The 18,184-nt window shown below is 42.0% G+C and overlaps 1 protein-coding gene across 2 annotated transcripts; it reads right to left on the bottom strand.

The window, feature by feature from the left end:
- Positions 1–850: 850 nt before the first annotated feature.
- LOC147905283 (uncharacterized) lies at positions 851–4,673 on the bottom strand. 2 transcript variants are annotated; one of them, XM_087397927.1, is made up of 4 exons: positions 3,099–4,673; positions 2,531–2,658; positions 1,225–2,296; positions 851–1,112 (listed from the first exon to the last, which is right to left on the bottom strand). In XM_087397927.1, the coding sequence occupies exons 1-3, from the start codon at positions 3,926–3,928 to the stop codon at positions 1,242–1,244; spliced, it is 2,013 nt and encodes a 670-aa protein (XP_087254053.1). In that variant the 5' UTR covers positions 3,929–4,673; the 3' UTR covers positions 851–1,112; positions 1,225–1,241. The 2 variants fall into 2 exon arrangements, with proteins under 2 accessions (XP_087254053.1, XP_087254105.1); XM_087397979.1 differs by having other exon boundaries at positions 1,225–1,627.
- Between the last annotated feature and the right edge of the window lie 13,511 nt (positions 4,674–18,184).

Raw genomic sequence — 18,184 nt, 5'->3', positions numbered from 1 at the left:
GAGTTGTTGAATAACAATGTTCTCGAGATAAACATGTATACACACAACATTTACATTCTTTCTCTTTTTGAAATGAATTCCTTGATTTGTAAATTTCAACCTCTTACAATCAATAAGCCAATCTAATATTTGACTCCAAGAAATTTACATATTAAAGATGAATCACTTTGTGAAATAGGTTACTTGAGATATTCCAAATTTAGTTTCTTATAGAGTATAGTAAAATAAAACATCTAGTAAGATTTTGAGTAAACTATAGTAATTTAATTTATTATAAAGCACAAAAAAGTTGAAGGATCGAGTAAAATCACTGCAAGCTATACTTCCCGAAGAGCTTAAAAACTTTATGACTTTGTAAGTCCCAAACTCATTGATCAATGATAACACAACTTTAAAGTACTAATTCCACCATCTCTAAAGGTTCATTAAGAGGGTCTTTAAACATTTAACTTGCACTAAGGCAAGAGTAGGCTTGATTGCAATTAAAAGCAAATACCAACAAAGCAATTACATACATGTATATAGATATTCATCACAATAGAATGTGTTGCAAGATGAACTAGAATTAAAATATGATAACTATTATAAAGTCTCCATAAAAATACCATCAAAGAACTTCAAAAAGTTTATCTTCTTTATTGCCAACTCTATTTCAGACTAATAGAAATGCTTAGAAGATTATAACATTATCAACATTAACTTATTTTGAAAGAGGGTGTTTCAATTTCACATCTTTTGTGTATGCCAATCAATTTCAAGTCCTCTTTCACATTTGATGTCCATAAGGTATTAAATTCACATGTAGGGGACAAGCCTCTGAATGTTTAGATGCCCTCTCTCTCTCTCTCTAGATATATATATATAACCTTAAAAAAGTGAATTCTATTTGTCAATGGTGGCGAAAATCTGAATATCAAAAGGAATAAATTATTTGAGAAAAACTTGACCTTCGTTTAATGAGGTATATAATTTGACAAGGTTACGTCAATTAACATATTGAAAGAAAATATAAAAATGGACGTGCTAAGGGAGGGAAACCCTAATCAGACAACCCGTAATCCTCGGTGAGTACGTTCGCCAACTCTCCGGGCAGGCCTTTTGGAATAGTAATCCTGTTGCAGGACTTCCATTCATCAATGCTTTGATCTCTTTATCGTCGGTATAACTGTCAACGATGTTGAAAATTTACAGAAAAGACTTGAGCATGAGTCCTGAGTGACTTACTTGAGTGCAGGATTTGTTCAAATATGAGGCTGCGCACTAAACAGGGATGAGGTATCATAACCTCGAAGAGATTCCAGCTCCTGAGAGAAGTTCGTAGAGCCTGCCTGCAGCGGTTCAGTGCCACCAGACTGTTGTTGTTGTTGTTGTTGATGATGATGATGATGATGATGATGATGATGATTCTGCTGCGAGTTAGCACCAGGCTGTTGATGATGATTTTGCTGTGAATTGGGCGAGAGCAGTTCCATGGACTGCTGAGAGCTTGATCCCCCCAAAAAGTACCTCAAATCATGTCTTTGAAGCAGATGAGCGAGCATGGGATTAGCTCCAAGGGTCTCCGCCACATTCATGCTAGAGACCAATGGCTTCTGATGTTGGCGATGCTCCTTTTCCGCCACCACACCTGCAGACATACCTATGGATAAGGCCAAGCTTCTGGGAGATGGCAGAGCTAGGAGCTTGTCGTTGTTGGCTGGAAAATCAGCCATCGAGAAGGACGAGCAGGTGTTATTGATGGGGTTATCAGACGGATGTTGATGATACTGTTGTTGATGGTGTATAGAAGGTGGAGGGTGAGGTGCGTTTTCAACGATCAATTTCTCCAGGGCTGCGTGATTGGATCTTGACGGCAAGGCCTGGGATGACAGAAGAGAGAGAGCACGCCCGGAGTCGAGCAATCCTTGATGGGATGATCCCAAAGGAGCTGCAGCGACCGCTGCCTCCAGACCTGCCAACATATTTGGACCTTGGGAGGAAGAAGACAGCGTTAGGCCTTCGCCCATGGAGGCTGGACCCTGCATGTATTTCACAGCGGGCGCTGCTGCCGTGCCCTTGCTGGCTTGGAGAAGCATAAGAAGACGCTCGGCAGCAGCGTAAGGTGATGGCGAGTGGTGTCTGCTGTCTCCATTGAGGAGCTGAGCCCTGTAAGCCAAAGCTACCTGTTCTTCTAGGTCGAACGTCCTGGACCAGCCTCTGCGTGCGTCCCCGTTCTCGTAAACGGACAAGGGCATGGCAAGGGGATGCTGTAGGAAGTAGGATCGATCGAGGAGGGCATTTAGATGTCGTCTGTCATCTACAGAGATGGTCACATTCAAGTATGCGGATAGGTTAGACTCTTAAGAGGGGAGTAAAGCTCGATCACTGTTTCAAGCTGGAAACATGAAGCTGAAGCGAATTTCAATCGCTCGCCCGTTGCAGAAGCGGAAGGAGCTTAAAGGGTAAACTCGCTCCGATTTCCGTTCAGAAACATGTGTCACAGTGTTGATTCATAAAATCAACGGGTGATTGAGTCGTAGGGTAGACATACCTTGCAGCATAGAGGCGACAGACAAGGCCGCTGTATCCTGCGATGACTTCCTTCGACGTTCGTTGTGCCCAGCCAGACGCCTTCTGCAGCTCCTCTTGGCATCATCAAACTCGCTAAGCACATGGAACCTGCAAGAAAATCGATTTCGAGCTCATAAGGGATTATGAGTAAATTCCGGTGAACGTTTAAACGGGAAGCGCGTCAGTGTTGGCACTGCACCAGGACATTCACAGTCTCACTCGTCCTCGCAATGTCGCACAGAGACAAGGATTGCGTTGCGTCACCCCTTACCCAAGATCCTCTTGACAATCTATTTACGTCTTTCTGCCCATCCAATTCGTCAACCATCTCTCTCGTAGAGGTTACAACTTACGACACACATCTATCCTTGCCTCTCCGCAGTCCTGACTCCTCATTCATCTACACTGTTGCTAGAAAACAGATATTAGCATCTTCCCAGATGTTCCCACACTCTCGTCGCATTCGAAGGTTGCAATAATACTGCGATGTGAAAGAGGAACTACCGCGAGGACCATTTGCCTTTAGAGTGTACCGCTAGGACGGTTACCTGCTGCATTGTTGACAGAAGCGCTGCTCAATGCCGGACGTGATGACCTTGGGTGCCTTTGAATGGATTTCGCAAACCTTGTGCCTGCGATGGTAATCCTTTGCACTGGTGAGATCTGCCCTGCACCCGTCTACTTGACAGCGCGGTACCTGCACTCCCGGTGCAATAACGCGGTGCTTCTTCACAGGAGGCGACTGTGAGACTGCCAAAACAGACAGTCCCATTCCCCGAGACAGCTCCCCTTGCTGATCTGCACCTTCCTCGCGAGCACCAGTGCGCTTGATTGCAGCAGTATCACGCAGCTGGGATTCCTTAGCTGCGCCCACCTTTGGTGGAACATTTCCGGGAGAAACTCGGCCGTTTGTGCCAGTGTAGCGTGCAGTAGCACTTCTGTCAATCATTCGCAGTTCTTGGTATTGTTGTTTGTCCCTGCTTTGTTGCTGCTGCTGCTGCTCCAAGCCGCTTGCTACTCGCGGCAGCAGCCCTTTGTCGGAACTCGTGACATCCACTTCTTTATCCGCAAACAACCATCCGTTGCGAACTTTTCCTGGATATTTGCCAGCACAGGCCCCAAGTAGGGGTGGATTGCTGCAATTTACAGCATTATTACCTGCAAAGCCGGAGGATGCGGAATCGAGAGACCCAGTCGTGGTACCTGAGCTTGAAGACGTTGGGAAGTGGCCTTTCTGTGTTGTTCCAAAACCTGGGAACAGAACCCCATCGTCTTGCAATCCCCACTGATCACTCCCATGGGTCCTCCTGGTTGCATCCGATCCTCCTCCTGGAAGGCCATCGAAGTCCCACGTGGATGTCTTCATCTGCCACTCCATGTGGGGACTGTGCCCTAATTTGAGCCGAGCTGCTGCACCCTACTGCGGACCCAGGAGGAGGAGGGGAGCTTCTCTCACGATCTGTCAAGGCTGGGAGAGGCTGTGTAGCAAAGGTTAGCTGGGTGGTGATAGGGCGACGGCTGTGACTGTAAGGGGACGGGCTGTGTATCAAGCAGGCGAAGGGCCCAGGTAGAGAGAGAGAGAGAGAGAGAGAGAGAGAGAGAGAGAGAGAGCGCTCTTGGAATCAGAGGTGCTTGCTATTTACTTAAAGAAAAGAGAGAGAAAGAGCTGCTTGCTTCCTTACAAAAGAGAGAGAGAAAGAGAGAGCTGCAATCCGAGCTGTTTGCTCGCTTCCTAGTGTTGCTTGCAGTAAGTTGTAGCAGGCGATGGACAGCGGTTGTAAGAGGCGGAGGAGTGAGCTACGTCTCGGCTGAGCTACCTCTCACCTGAAGAGTGAGCTGATGGAGCTGGCTGAGAGAAAGGGGTGGGTTTCAATCATGAAGTTGATGCATCTCACTTAAGTACTGGGGGGGAGGGCGACGGAGGAGCAACAGCATCTGTGGACGGCTTGTTGACGGGACAGACGAAGGCGGAGGGTGGGCAAACACAAATATAAGTTTAATAGGGGGAGGGATGCGGGCGGATGGGCTGAAGGAGGCGATGGGGGGGGAGGGAAAACAAAAGGGGACGTTGGAAGGGAAGGGAACTCATATTTGAGAGATGAAGAAGAATTTTGTAAGGGAAAGTACGGTGATGAGAGTGGGAAATGGAAGATGAAGAGTCATTCCCGAGAGGAAGAAAGAGGTGATGTCCTGTTTAAGAAGTTAGATACAGCCAAAAGGAGCTCTGTGCTTCCGACGAGTGCCCACTAGGCCCTTGGGCCTTCGCTGGGGCCCTGCGCTGGCCCACCACCTTGCCCTCTGCCCAGCCCTCCTTTCATCACGTGCCCTTGTCCTGCCCATTGGTCCCGCGTCTCTTCACCTTTTGTACCCCGCCCTGCAATCATCTCCTCACCCGCCTCTTTCGCCGTGGACACTCCACAGAGGCGTTACGACCACGTGTCCCGCCTCCTCCTTTCAAACCTCACCATTCGCTCAGGGGCGTGCGCCTGCGTACCATCCACCTGTAATGCAGGCGTGCCACCGTGGCATGATAGGTCGGCCATTGCCCCTCTGTCGCCGAATCCCTGTCGGGACATGACGTGGAACGCTACGTGGAAACAGAATTCACGGTAGTCACGCTTTGCCATTGTTTTCGTTTTCGTTGTAGACGTGACGTAAACGTTGCTGAATCCCCCCCCCGTCCCCGCAGCTTTTCCATCCTCCCTGATCACCTAGCTCTTGAATTGTCGACGTGAAAGCCCCCAACCATTAGCCAACACTTTGCTCGTGGTAGATTACGATACGTGTGGGTTACATGGCTACAGTGCCAGAATCCTGGAACCCGCGGCACAGACAACACGACAATGATCCGATCCACCCTCACCCGAAAATCTGAATGCAAGAAATGAAGAAGATTATCCCACACCGCCTCCTCTGTAGTTGAGCTGTGCCCATCGTAGTACGACCCAAGGAGCATCTAGACTGCAACCAGCTTCGCCAAGCCATCGCCCTCCACACGACGTGTTTGTGGACCCCTGAAACCTAGCATACGCACACTCACACCACACTGCATAGTAACCCACCGCTTTCTCAAAAGCTAAAAAGCCTCTTTAGTGTTGCTGCGCAAGTTGGTAAGCGAGGAGGCCTCAAAGGCTGAAGCTAACGAAGATGATGCTCATGATGATGAATCCGATACTGTGAGTGTGTTGTGTTGTCCATACCCCTTCGATCATCCCTTGGACATCATTCCAAACGCACAAGGAATCTATAACAGCGTACTTTCAATCAGCCTCCTGTTGCGAGTTTTACACAGCTTACTTCATACTACAATCCGATCACAATCTACAAGTCGAACACAACCAATGCCTAGTGTTCTGCTCGAAGTACGCCACCAATTGCGAATCGGCCTCCGCTTTTCAGTTCCTTGTCTTTTCTTTTCAGTCCAACCCTCTTGTGCGTTCCTCTTGAAGTACAGCTACTCACGCACCAGCGCCATGGATTATTTGAGAAATCTTTCGTTCGCTCGGCAGTGGGCACGTCTTCTTCTCCCAAGAACACTGTTGGTGAACTAGTCTCCACTTCTCCAGACAAAAGCGTTGCGATCTCCATATCGAGAGATGCATCCCATATTATACGCAATGAAGACATCCCCATATCGGAAAAGAATGAAGCAATCGACACTTAGCTTGCATGGATCCCCGAATCAAAAAAGGCGGAAACCCACATTATCATACAGAGATCTACAAATCTCGTCTTTCTGTCACATGCAATAGAACCTTGACTCGCTTTGATGGACAGGTTTCCAATATATTCCTTCTTCTCATGTCTGTCCGTCATTACAGTCCCTTTTTTAACATTTCCAATTGCAAAAGCATTTGGTATTAGAGGCTTTAGGATGTATATCAATCGCTAGACTCCTTTCTTCCCAATGCACATCATATGCGTCCTTTTTAATCCTAAAACCTTAAAGCTTAGCGAATCCCACCACCAAGATCTTAGCTTCCGTCAACTCTTATTGCGGAAGCAATCACTAAACATTGCTTTGCTTCCAAACTTGGAATTGAAGCCAAGGATAACTCTCAATATTGATTATGAGACACTCAGATTCCCTCCTAAACGGGAAGGAAAAAGAGAAGAAAGAGACTTGGACTGAACCAATCTTGTTATCCTAATCATAAAACATATGGCCATAATTTTGCTACAAGTACTATCGCGCCACTCAAGTTCATCAACATCATTATTAACCTTATCTATAACTTTTGGGTTCCTATCCCGTATAAAAAACATGAAAGTGTTTATTTTTCATGGATCTAAAGTCAATGCTTTACCGAGAAGGAGTAAAGTATAAACATTTTTCTTTTGATGCCGCTTTTGCAACCCCTATTGCTGTTTATAGTTAATAGTAAAAAAGTTTGACAATGACCATAGGCAACTAGTTTCCAAGCAGTTTTCAGACTATACTAATGTCATAATCTCTTATGAATCACTTCTCAACAAAATCATACTAAATTTTAGTCCTCCTTGAATAAGAGTTCTTATGAGGTATGCATTTTTTGCAATCCAAACATTTTCACTACGTTTCAGCTTCCATCCTTCTATACTAAAAAATGCTATGTAAATGTATGGATGCTAATATATTATATTCTTATTGAATCATAAAATCTTGCTAAGTGTGAAGGTAGATTTGCTTGCCTTCTAGATCTAACATGTGGCACCTTCACCACTATGTAAGGTTCCTATTCTTCGACTTTAAGTTCCAAGGTGAGAGATATCAATCTTCTCTTTTAGGTCCGGATTTTCTTTTTCATTAGATAAATCAATTTCATATACCTAAACAAGTCATTCTTATTTACTTAATTTGCAATATGCATTTTACGTGAATTCAACCTACAAATGAGTGATATGTCATATTTGCTTAACCTATAGAAATCAATATACATGAATTCAATGATACATTCATCAATTTGTAGGCGTCAATATTACACAAGAAAAGCATTGAATTTATTGATCTCATCATTTTTCATCAAGTGGTTTTTTCTCCTTGAAGTACAATATGTAGTGCTCCTCATGACACAGACCTCAATGATAGAAAATAAATATGGAATATGTTTTCCTAACATGTGTGTTAATATGTATGCACCTACCACCAAACAAACGTACAAAGTGGAAGAAAATTCTTTTCTCCTCTTTATATATTCCTCTCGTGCTTCCAATGCAATCCCACCGCATTCATCTTGAGTACACATTTCTGTTATCTTATGTTCTAGTCGTCATGTCTAATCTAATAATTAAAGGTACGAGACATTGTTAAAGTTTCCCAACATGTGTTGCATTTTATGAAAATCCAAAATTTTAAGGACTCTAGATCTACCTTAAATAAGATGCCTTACTTTGCAACGCACAAACTTGAGTCTTAATATCACTTCTTGTCCCCATACATTTGAGCACATACCAATTTGAACACTAATAAAGTTTTGCTTTTTTGTAGAGTAGGGGGACATACTTGAACTCGTAAATTTTAAATTGTGTCTGGCCTTAGTTTGAAAATATATTTAACTATTGAATCTATTTGGAGTAAAGCTTCATAGTCCATACTTTTTGCACCCTTCAAAGAATGAAGGGTAAGATAAACATCTTGCATAGAAACTCAACAAAATGCTTAAGGACCCTACAAATTGTACTAAATGTAAAACATGCTACTTACTTACATCATCCTTATGAATTATAATAATATAAGGTGTCTTTTGATCATAACTTTCACCTTGATAGGTCCTTAAGCTCCTCGTAAAGGAACCCCATAAAATCCTCATTTAAAAAAAAGGATACTTCTATATTTTAACTATGTATAATATATATATGAGTGAAATTATGAGCATAATGTACGTGTGTGTGACTTGAGAAGAATTATTGCCAACAAAATGCAAATGAATTGTCTTTGATGTTAAAGGTCTCAGAATGAGTGCTATCAACATCAATGGCAAATTGGTATGCTTTTTCTAACACTTGTAGACACAAATACTATCTGTTCTTGTATTGAAATAAACATGTTTATTTCGCATCTTAGTAGGAGAAGAAAGTGTGAGGGATTGTGATAGCACAAGGACTCACCACTTTCCTAACTACTATACTCAATAGTAGAATAGCCAAGAACCACAACTACAAATGATGCGCAATGTGACTTTATTTTCAAATTAAATGGACACATCAGGTTTTAATTTTTACAAAAATCAATAAAGGAGTTTGATCGAGTATGTCACAAAATAACATTAGTAAAGAATTCATATTGGACATGTCCCAAAATTACACCAAAATGACTAAAAAGCATTGCCTTGAGATAAAATTTTAAATTTAAAAGATTGCATGAAACAAGATCCAAAAAAAAATTTTAATGTAAAAACTGCATGAAACAAGATCCAAAATTTTTTTAAATATATCACAAAGTGATGCAACGAAATTTATTGTATTCAAGTTGGATAGCTAGGGTTGCTACAGTCCTAACATATAAATGCAATTTCGTTATATGGTATAACTCAATAGTAGCTCTTATACCTACCCTTTGTACTTCTTATATGAGCCATTGTAGCTCTTATACCTACCTAGCCTTCTTGCATCTACCCTCATCTTACCATCTCCAATCCTTATTTCTCCCTTATTCCCATCTACATTAGATATTCGAGTCCCATCAGTTTCTTTTCGCTAGTAAGTTTCATATGATTTAGCTCTATTCTTTTATTATAGTCTGCTTTATATAATAATCTATTCTTAATTTGTCATACAGTTTGACATCTAGTTTTTTATAAGTAAGGCTAAAATTGAAGTAGATCCATTCATTAATTAGTTGGATTGTCATGAAGTTAGTGTGGCTTTTCAAAGAATTGAAGGCAATGTAATGGGGATGTTCTATTTTATGCGATAACTTGTTTTTTTATTTTGCTCCAAAAAAAAGTGTTAATTCTAACTACAAAATTTGAAGTTACTTTAATTTGATCCATGTATTTGTTGTAAGATCCACTAATTCAAGTTTAAAACATTTGTTGTCAAGCTCGTGATAAGTCCTTTCCCTACATCCACATGAGACAAAGCATTATGAATACACCTCATGACAATTCGTAGCAAATGCTTTTGATGCCAATTATACCCCTTATCAAATTGTTTCAAATAGGGATGCAAGAGTGTAAGGATAATGGAAATTTTGGCCATGGAGGGTTTGGGGTTGTCTTGTATAAGGACATCTGAGAATGCCCATCCATGAGGAAATGGTAGTTGCTTTTTCCATATTTAGATGAAGACATGGATGATTTTTTGAAGTTAGTTAAACTTTTATATTGGTGTCGAAAGTTTGTATGCCCTAATAAAAATAAATGCTTGAAACATTCGCAAGGATTTGAAACTTTTATGCAAAAAAATTCAAAGTTTTGCTAGGGTTTACATTTATTCCTTCAAAATTTAAAAGAAAATAGAAAACAAAGTACTAAATTCTACCAATATTGTGAAACTTAAAAAATGATCTTGAAAATTTTTGCCAATATTTTATATTAATATATAATCATAGCTTCGATAAAAACATCGTTGGATGAAGATGATTCATTTGCATGCTTCTTCAAAATGTCAAAGTTGAGGGGACAAACATGCAAGATCAAAAGAATCTTGTCCTACTCAATAAGAGGTGACAGCTACCTGACTCATGCCCACCACGTATATGTGCACTAATTAGAAGAAGGTAACCAAACCGATTGGATTTGATAATTGGTTCACCCATGCCAAAGGAAGTAGTAGTAATAGTGGAGGAATCATGTGACAAAACCAAAAACATATCCCTCAGCTAGTTCTTTTCTCTCCTTTTTTTCAATGCACAATATACTCTATGACTAGCACACAAGCTATCATGCGATGTTTGGCAGTAGTACGAATGGAATTTGTGAAGAAATAAAGAATTTTGAAGTGTAAAAGTTTGAAATTTTTTGTCATCATATTCATTGGAAAGGAACTATTGGTAGCACCAATGCCAAATATGCAAAAAATTTGAGTCAAGGAATTCATCACGCATTGATGCAAAATGTATAGTAAATTAGTATTGGTATACCCATTAAGCACTATCTCTATGGAACATAAAAATATTTTGGTGGGGTGGAATGGGGGTCTTGTACTCCCATTATTACCCACTTTTAGTGAACACAAAAGAGATGAGATCTATATAGCAATAGCTCTTGAAGGGACATGAACATATTATCCTTGAAAGCATGAGTATAAGAATTCCCTCAAAGGGGTGTGAACATATAAGGCTCAAAGGAATGAGTAAAAAAGCTCCCTTGAGAGGGCATGAATGTTTAGGTCAAAGAGGACACGTACAAGAAAAATCAAATAGAGTATACAAAATATTCGTACTCTATACAATAGACATCAATAGCTCCAATCTAGATCCCTAATTGATCTCCTCAATCTGCACTACTCTTAGAGGCTGAACCTATCTCATCCTTGCCTCTAACTTCACTGACTCTAGAACCTTTATCCTCTCCATATCCCTTGCCCTCTAAAAAGGAGGTGTCCACTAGTTAATAAGTAAAGTGGGGTGGTTTTCCGTTGAGGGGTTTTTTTAATGACCCTTGAACACGTCATATAGAGGGTGTGTTAGTAGTGCATGCACCGAGCCTACTCTCTCGAAATCCATCTTTCCTAGAGATCCCTCCTCTCTAGAGCTACAAGCTAGGTTAGGCTACATGCAACATGAATGGAAAGTTTATTAAGTACATAAACATTATACAACTTAAAAGCATCATATAGTTACGTTCAAGGAAGTAAGAGACTTATCTCAAATTTGAGTTCTTCCCATCCACACAAGTCTACAAAAAGAAGAGGTTTCTATGAGAAAAGATGTCTAGAAAACACATTAGCTCCACCTCGCACTTTGCAAGATCCACCTCTAAGGGTCTCTCTTTAGCTCTTCCTTTGCCAATATCCTCCTTTACCAAGTTTCAATCAACATACAAGCAAGTGGGATGCTTGTTTTCCATGCACTAAAGAGTATTGTATCACTCTAGTGCCATGTTTATTGTGAAATTCATGATTGAAATCTACTCCTATATTAAATCAACTATAAATTTCAAAGAGAAAAGGAGACTGTTAAATGGAATGCATGTTGAAATGAACACTACTACACATGGGCCCGATTCCAATGCTTAAGCATCGATGTTTAGCGCGCGCGGGGTGCTAATCTTCAGTAATCAAAGCGGGATTAGTTTAGTGTCGCTATATAGCAACTTTAGACAAAAGTCACTATATAGTGACCTTTAAAGAGAGTCGCTATATAGCGACACTTACTAGACTTATGAATGGTCGTTATATAGCGACACTGAGACAGTTTCCTATAGCGAAGTTTTACAGAGAGTGTTTTTCCCATACCGACCTTTAAAGATAGTTTTTCCTAGGGACAATTTTTTTTTCCTTTTGATACATGTTTGATCCTTTCAGAGAATAAAAGTACAAGAGCATTTACATTAAGTTTGAAGCTCATATATTCATGTCAAGGTTTGAGATGAAAAAAATCAAAGAAAGAGCATTTACATGAACAGCTTCATCCTGAGCCAAGTCTAACATGCCAAACAAGTCTATGTCTAACTCTATACCGAGTTGATCTCCTATATCATCATCGTACTCTAGCATCATATGTTCACCTAAGACCTAATATTATTCAATAAAGTGTGGTGATTCTTGATGATCGTCATCTTCTTCCTCAATATCATGATTTTCATCTTCCTCCCGTACGATGTCATTATGCGCATCTTCGACCTCTTGGCTCATATTGTGATCTTCATCTTCTTCACTAGATCCATCTGTAAAGAATAAGGGAGAGAGATAGGAGACTCAAGTTCAGCTTTCTTCACAACACACAAAAGAGAGAGGACACAAGGTTGGAGGGTGAAGCCTTTCTTCACTTTTGCACACAACAACAATAATACAATAGAAGAGGGAAATACCCTATATGTCAAAACCTAGAGTATGTGGTTCATATGTGAACCCAAACCAAAAACATACGTGGTAGTCTAACTACACCACGAGTACAACTAACATAGGCGGTGACATAAATGATAGTCATCCAAGAGATATATCGGGGGTAGAGCTTGATATCTCAACACTCCCCCTCAAGCTCAAATCCATCTCACGTACACCAAGCAAGCTCCTAAATCTGCGAAGCTTCTCGGTACCCAATGCCTTCGTAAAATTATCAGCCACCTGCTCCTTAGTGCTGACATAGACAAGATCAATCTCACCAGCTAGAACCTTCTCTCTCACAAAGTGATAATGCACCTCAATGTGCTTCGTTCTAGCATGATAAACTGGGTTATTAGCAAGCATGATGCTGCTAATGTTGTCACAATGAATGACAACTGCTGCATGAACTGACTGTCCCATATCTGCAAGTAGCTTCCGTAACCAAGCTACCTCACATGCAGCCATTGCTGCACCCCTGTACTCAGCCTCTGTGCTCGACAAGGCAACTGTTGGCTGCTTCTTGCTGCTCCAACTGATGGCACCACTCCTAAGGGAAAACATAAAACCACTAGTAGATCTCCTGTCTGAGACACTACCAACCCAGTCAGCATCTGTGTATCCATGTACCTGTAATGCACACCCAGCTTCATAAAGCAGTCCATAATGCAATGTGGACTTCACATACCGCAGTATGCGCCTAGCCGCATCCAAATGTGGCTTCCTCGGTGCCTGCATAAACTGACTCACCAGCCCCACAGCATAGCTCAAATCTGGTCTGGTTATAGTCATGTAAATCAAGCTACCTACTATGCGCCTGTACATAGTAATATCTTCAAGAAGCTCACCTGTCTCTGCATTGAGCTTCACATTTTGCTCCAATGGAATAGAAATAGGCTTACAGCCTGTCATCCCATATTTGGACAGCATGTCCAAACCGTATTGCCTTTGCAACAGCCATATCCCACTCGGGGATCTAATAACCTCAATGCCCAAGAAGTAACGCAGCTCTCCCAAATCCTTCATCTCAAATTTCTGCTTCAACAGCAGCTTCACTTCATTAATGTCTGCATCACTATCACCTGTAATAATCAAGTCATCAACATCGATGACTATAAGCACAATCCCTCTGTTTGTCCTTTTCACATAAAGTGAAAAATCTGAATTGGAAATCTGAAATCCAATAGTGACAAGATATTGCCCTATCTTGTCTGAACATGCCCTCGGCGCCTGTTTTAAGCCATACAAGGCTTTGCGCAACCTGCATACAAAATCGGGGTGTGAATTATCCTCATAACCTTCTGGCTGCATCATATAAACCTCTTCCTGCAAATCACCATGCAAGAGGGCATTTTTCACATCCATCTGATGCAAAGACCATCCCTTTGCAGCAGCCATAGCAATTACTGCTCTCACGGTTGCCATCCTTGCAACTGGGCTGAAAGTTTCCTCATAGTCAATTCCATATGTCTGTGCAAAACCTTTGGCAACCAATCTTGCCTTGTACCTGCTAACAGACCCATCAGCATTGTGCTTTACTTTGTAAACCCACTTGCAGCCAATAGCCTTCTTATCATGAGGCAAAGGCATCAAATCCCAAGTGTGGTTTGCATCCAAGGCAGCCATCTCTTCATCCATAGCTGCTTCCCAATTTTTATGCCCTGCTGCATCCTCAAAACATGTGGGCTCTGGCTTCTCTAGAACCTTGACCATATAAGCATAGTGATGTGCTGTATACCCATCATATCTCAGCCTGTCAACTGGATACTTAATACGAGTGGACCTCCGTACAACTGGATCAGTTGCACGAGTCTTTAAATCATGCCTGCTTTTCCTTGCACCAAGTGTAACAACAGACGGAATCCCAAGTTCCTCATCAAGGCTCATTTCAGAGCCGCTTGACTCTCCATCAACATGAGAGCTACCAGCAGACACATCAAACACTGGAGTATGGTCCACTTTTTCTTTTCCCTTATGTGATACCTGCACAACACTATCAGGACTGCCATGTGACGATTCACTAGATCTCAATCTCCCTGTCCATGCATTAGATCCACTAGTAGAGGACTCTCTGGGTCCACTCAAGGCTTGCGATTGCTGCTCTACATTTATTGCAGCATTCCCATTTCCTGCATCTGCATCTCCTACCATAATAGTTGGTGCATACCAGCTGCTCATTTCATCAAAAACAACATCTCTGCTCACTTGCATTTTGCGAGTGGAAGGGTTATAACAGCGATACCCTTTCTGGTGCTGAGCATATCCAATAAAGATGCATTTTTCTGCCTTTGGATCCAGCTTGGTTCTCTTCTCATCAGGAACATGAACATACGCTATGCAACCAAATACCTTCAAGTGAGAAATATTTGGTTTTTGGCCTGTATACATTTCTTCAGGCATCATGCCATGGACAGCTGCAGTGGGAGTTCTGTTCATAATATAAACAGCAGTTGCTACTGCTTCAGCCCAAAAATAATCAGGCATGTTTTTCTCATTTAGGATCGCCCGTCCTACTTCTGCAATATGCCTGTTCTTCCTTTCTGCAACCCCATTCTGCTGAGGGGTAGACCTGCATGAGTACTTCCTTTGAATTCCCTGTTCTTTCAGATATTCACAAAATTCTTCTGAAAAGTACTCTCCCCCTCCATCAGATCTTAGCACTTTAATATGCAACCCTTTCTCTTTTTCAACCATGGCCTTAAAAGCCTTGAAATGGCTGAACACTTCACTTTTGTGCTTCATAAAATAAATCCACACCTTCCTTGTGTAGTCATCAATAAACGTCACATAATAATGGCATCCACCAATAGAAGCAGCTTTGGTTGTCCAAACATCTGAATGGATCACTTCCAAAGGTCTTCTGCTTACCTTAGCATTTTTGGGAAATGCATGTCTGTCCTGCTTACCCATTTGGCATGCTTCACATACCTTTTGCATTCCCTCAACTCTGAATTTAGGCAAACCTGCAACAATGTTTTTCGTTTGCATATATTTCAGCCTTTGTATATTCACATGCCCAATGCGCTTGTGCCATATCTCAATATCTGCAATGACACCTCTCCCATGCGCAAACATAGCAGCTTTCACCTCAGGCATATCAACATCCAAGGTGAACATTCTGCCATTTTTGTTGCCTTTCGCAACCAAGCGGACTTATTTTTCAAGTCCTCAACAAAGCATCCATCAGGATTAAATCTAACCTGCAGACCTTGCTCAACCATCTGGCCAACTGAAACCAAGTTCTTAGTGATTTTTGGAACATGAAGTACATCTGCCAAGTACTTTGTTTTGCCATCCTGCATAGCCAATGGCACTTTACCAACTTGCGTAATTGGGTGCGCAGTATCATCACCTGTTTCAACATAACTTGGCTTATCCAAATTTCTAACATCATGAAACCACTCACCATGACTGGTCATGTGATTAGAGGCACCTGAATCAACATACCAAACATCATTGCAAGCTGCAGCATCTCCTGACATGGAGTTAACCATATGCTGCATCACAAAAAGGTGCTCATTTCTGTCGTCACCATGCCCACTTGATGATGCATAGTTGCTTTGCTGCAACTTCCCACTTTTGATGTCATTCTGCTTTTTATAGCATGTATTCTCCTTGTGTCCAGGCTTTCCACACAATAATAGCATTCTGTGCTGCTATTTACTTGCTGGTTCCTTTGCCATGAACCACGGCCTCTTTGGCTCCCCCTGCCTCTAGAACTACCACGTCCTCCTCCATAGGACTGGTTTTCCTGTTGTTGCTATTGGTTCTGATTTCCTGCACGGCCACCAAAACGGCCTCTTCCTCTACCCCTGCCTCTACCTGTATTCGAGTAGAAAGCAGTCTCTTGAGAAGTTGAGGTGGCTGAACCACCATTCCTTTGCTCTTCACTCAGCAAGAGAGCAATAAGTTCCTGAAAATCAGGAAATGTTTCACGGACTCCAATGGATGTCCGAAACTGTGCATAATCTTTCCCAAGACCATTCAAGGTCACGGACACTAAGTCCTCATCATCAACAGGTGCTCCAATGGAGGCAAGAGAATCTGCAAGGCCTTTCACCTTCAAGGAATACTCATTTATATTCATATTTTTCCTTTGCACATTGTGCAACTCCTGCTTTAGCTGCATCTTTCGTGCTTTGGTATTTGTGCTATATAGCTTCACCAATGTATCCCATGCCTCCTTAGGTGTCTCTACATCCTGTATGTGCACAATCATAGAATCTGAAATGCTAACAGACAGCCAATACAAGCATTTTCTGGCTTTTTCATGCCATTCTTTAAAGGCCTTCAATTCAGCAGGAGTGGGAGCAGTACCCAAAACTGGTTCTGCAGTTTCACCACTGATGTACTCCCAAACTCCCTTTCCCATGAGGAAGTTTGTCATCCTGAACTTCCATGCTTGGAAGTTGTTCTTGTCAAGCTTCTCACTGACAATGGTAGACAGATTCTCAGACATTTTACAAATCACAAATTGCAACAGCAACCTGTAAACACAGCAAATGCCTCAGAAGGGCAAATAGCAAAACTTCTGCAAAAAGCCTCACAGGGGCAGATCTGCAACACTGACGAAAGTGGTATTTCACCACACAGTCACTTCCTAGTGACGATTTTGCATCAACAGGAAACAGGCATGAATCTGCAACTCCCAATATCTCTGCACACAGGCATACGATGCAATTTCTGTGGCACCTTTCCACCGACTAGCCGCGCAGTGGTCGCACAGCAAAAACAGGGCCTTTTTCTGAGTGCCTGCGAAGAACTTCCGCCTTCAAAACGGGCCTCGAAACGGCCTCAAATCAAAAAAATAAAGTCACCGAGGGCTTCGCATTCGCCCGCGGCATATACTGCGCTCTCGCCACACCGCGAAGGGCCTCTCAATCTGAAGCAGTGCACTCCTGCACTTCTGGCTGTGCTACCTGCAGAGATTTGCTCCCAAACTCGAAATAGGAAAGCAACACTGGTCCTCTTACCAGGACACCACAAACTTGGCTTGCTTTCTTGAGCTCCTTACCACGAACAAGGCTCTGATACCATGTAAAGAATAAGGGAGAGAGATAGGAGACTCAAGTTCAGCTTTCTTCACAACACACAAAAGAGAGAGGACACAAGGTTGGAGGGTGAAGCCTTTCTTCACTTTTGCACACAACAACAATAATACAATAGAAGAGGGAAATACCCTATATGTCAAAACCTAGAATATGTGGTTCATATGTGAACCCAAACCAAAAACATACGTGGTAGTCTAACTACACCACGAGTACAACTAACATAGGCGGTGACATAAATGATAGTCATCCAGGAGATATATCGGGGGTAGAGCTTGATATCTCAACACCATCGGGGTCAATTGGATCCGACATTGGTAATGGCATCTCCATATCCACATCTCTATCTTCAAAAATTTGCTTACTTCGTGGTGAAACTTGGATCACGTACCACCATCTGGGATCAGAACGATCCGGATGAAAAACCACCTATATTGAAGATGGGTGCCAAATGCCATCAATTATGTATATGAAATTATGCTTAAGTACATGTATCAATGGATCTTTAAAAACGAAAGCTTCAATTAATTAAATCATTATTATGCACCTGCTCACAATGCTCAAGAAGAACAAAAGTATGACTTTCATCGGTCCAAAGTTTGGTGGAGTCTATTACAAAG

Source organism: Dipteris shenzhenensis, chromosome 1, assembly GCF_047967505.1.
Source record: "Dipteris shenzhenensis isolate YYH24624 ecotype China chromosome 1, Dip_SZ_1.0, whole genome shotgun sequence".
NCBI lineage: Eukaryota > Viridiplantae > Streptophyta > Polypodiopsida > Gleicheniales > Dipteridaceae > Dipteris > Dipteris shenzhenensis.
Note: the sequence above shows the minus strand (reverse complement) of the source record. Positions and strands in the feature narration are given on the sequence as shown.

Excerpts from the sequence above, each read along its gene's own strand:
- LOC147905283 (XM_087397927.1), bottom strand. The coding sequence starts at position 3,928 with ATGGAGTGGCAGATGAAGACATCCACGTGGGACTTCGATGGCCTTCCA. Across the intron at positions 2,659-3,098 it reads TTCTGTCAACAATGCAGCAG|GTTCCATGTGCTTAGCGAGT; the intron begins GTAACCGTCCTA and ends ATTTTCTTGCAG. Across the intron at positions 2,297-2,530 it reads TGTCGCCTCTATGCTGCAAG|ATGACAGACGACATCTAAAT; the intron begins GTATGTCTACCC and ends CCATCTCTGTAG.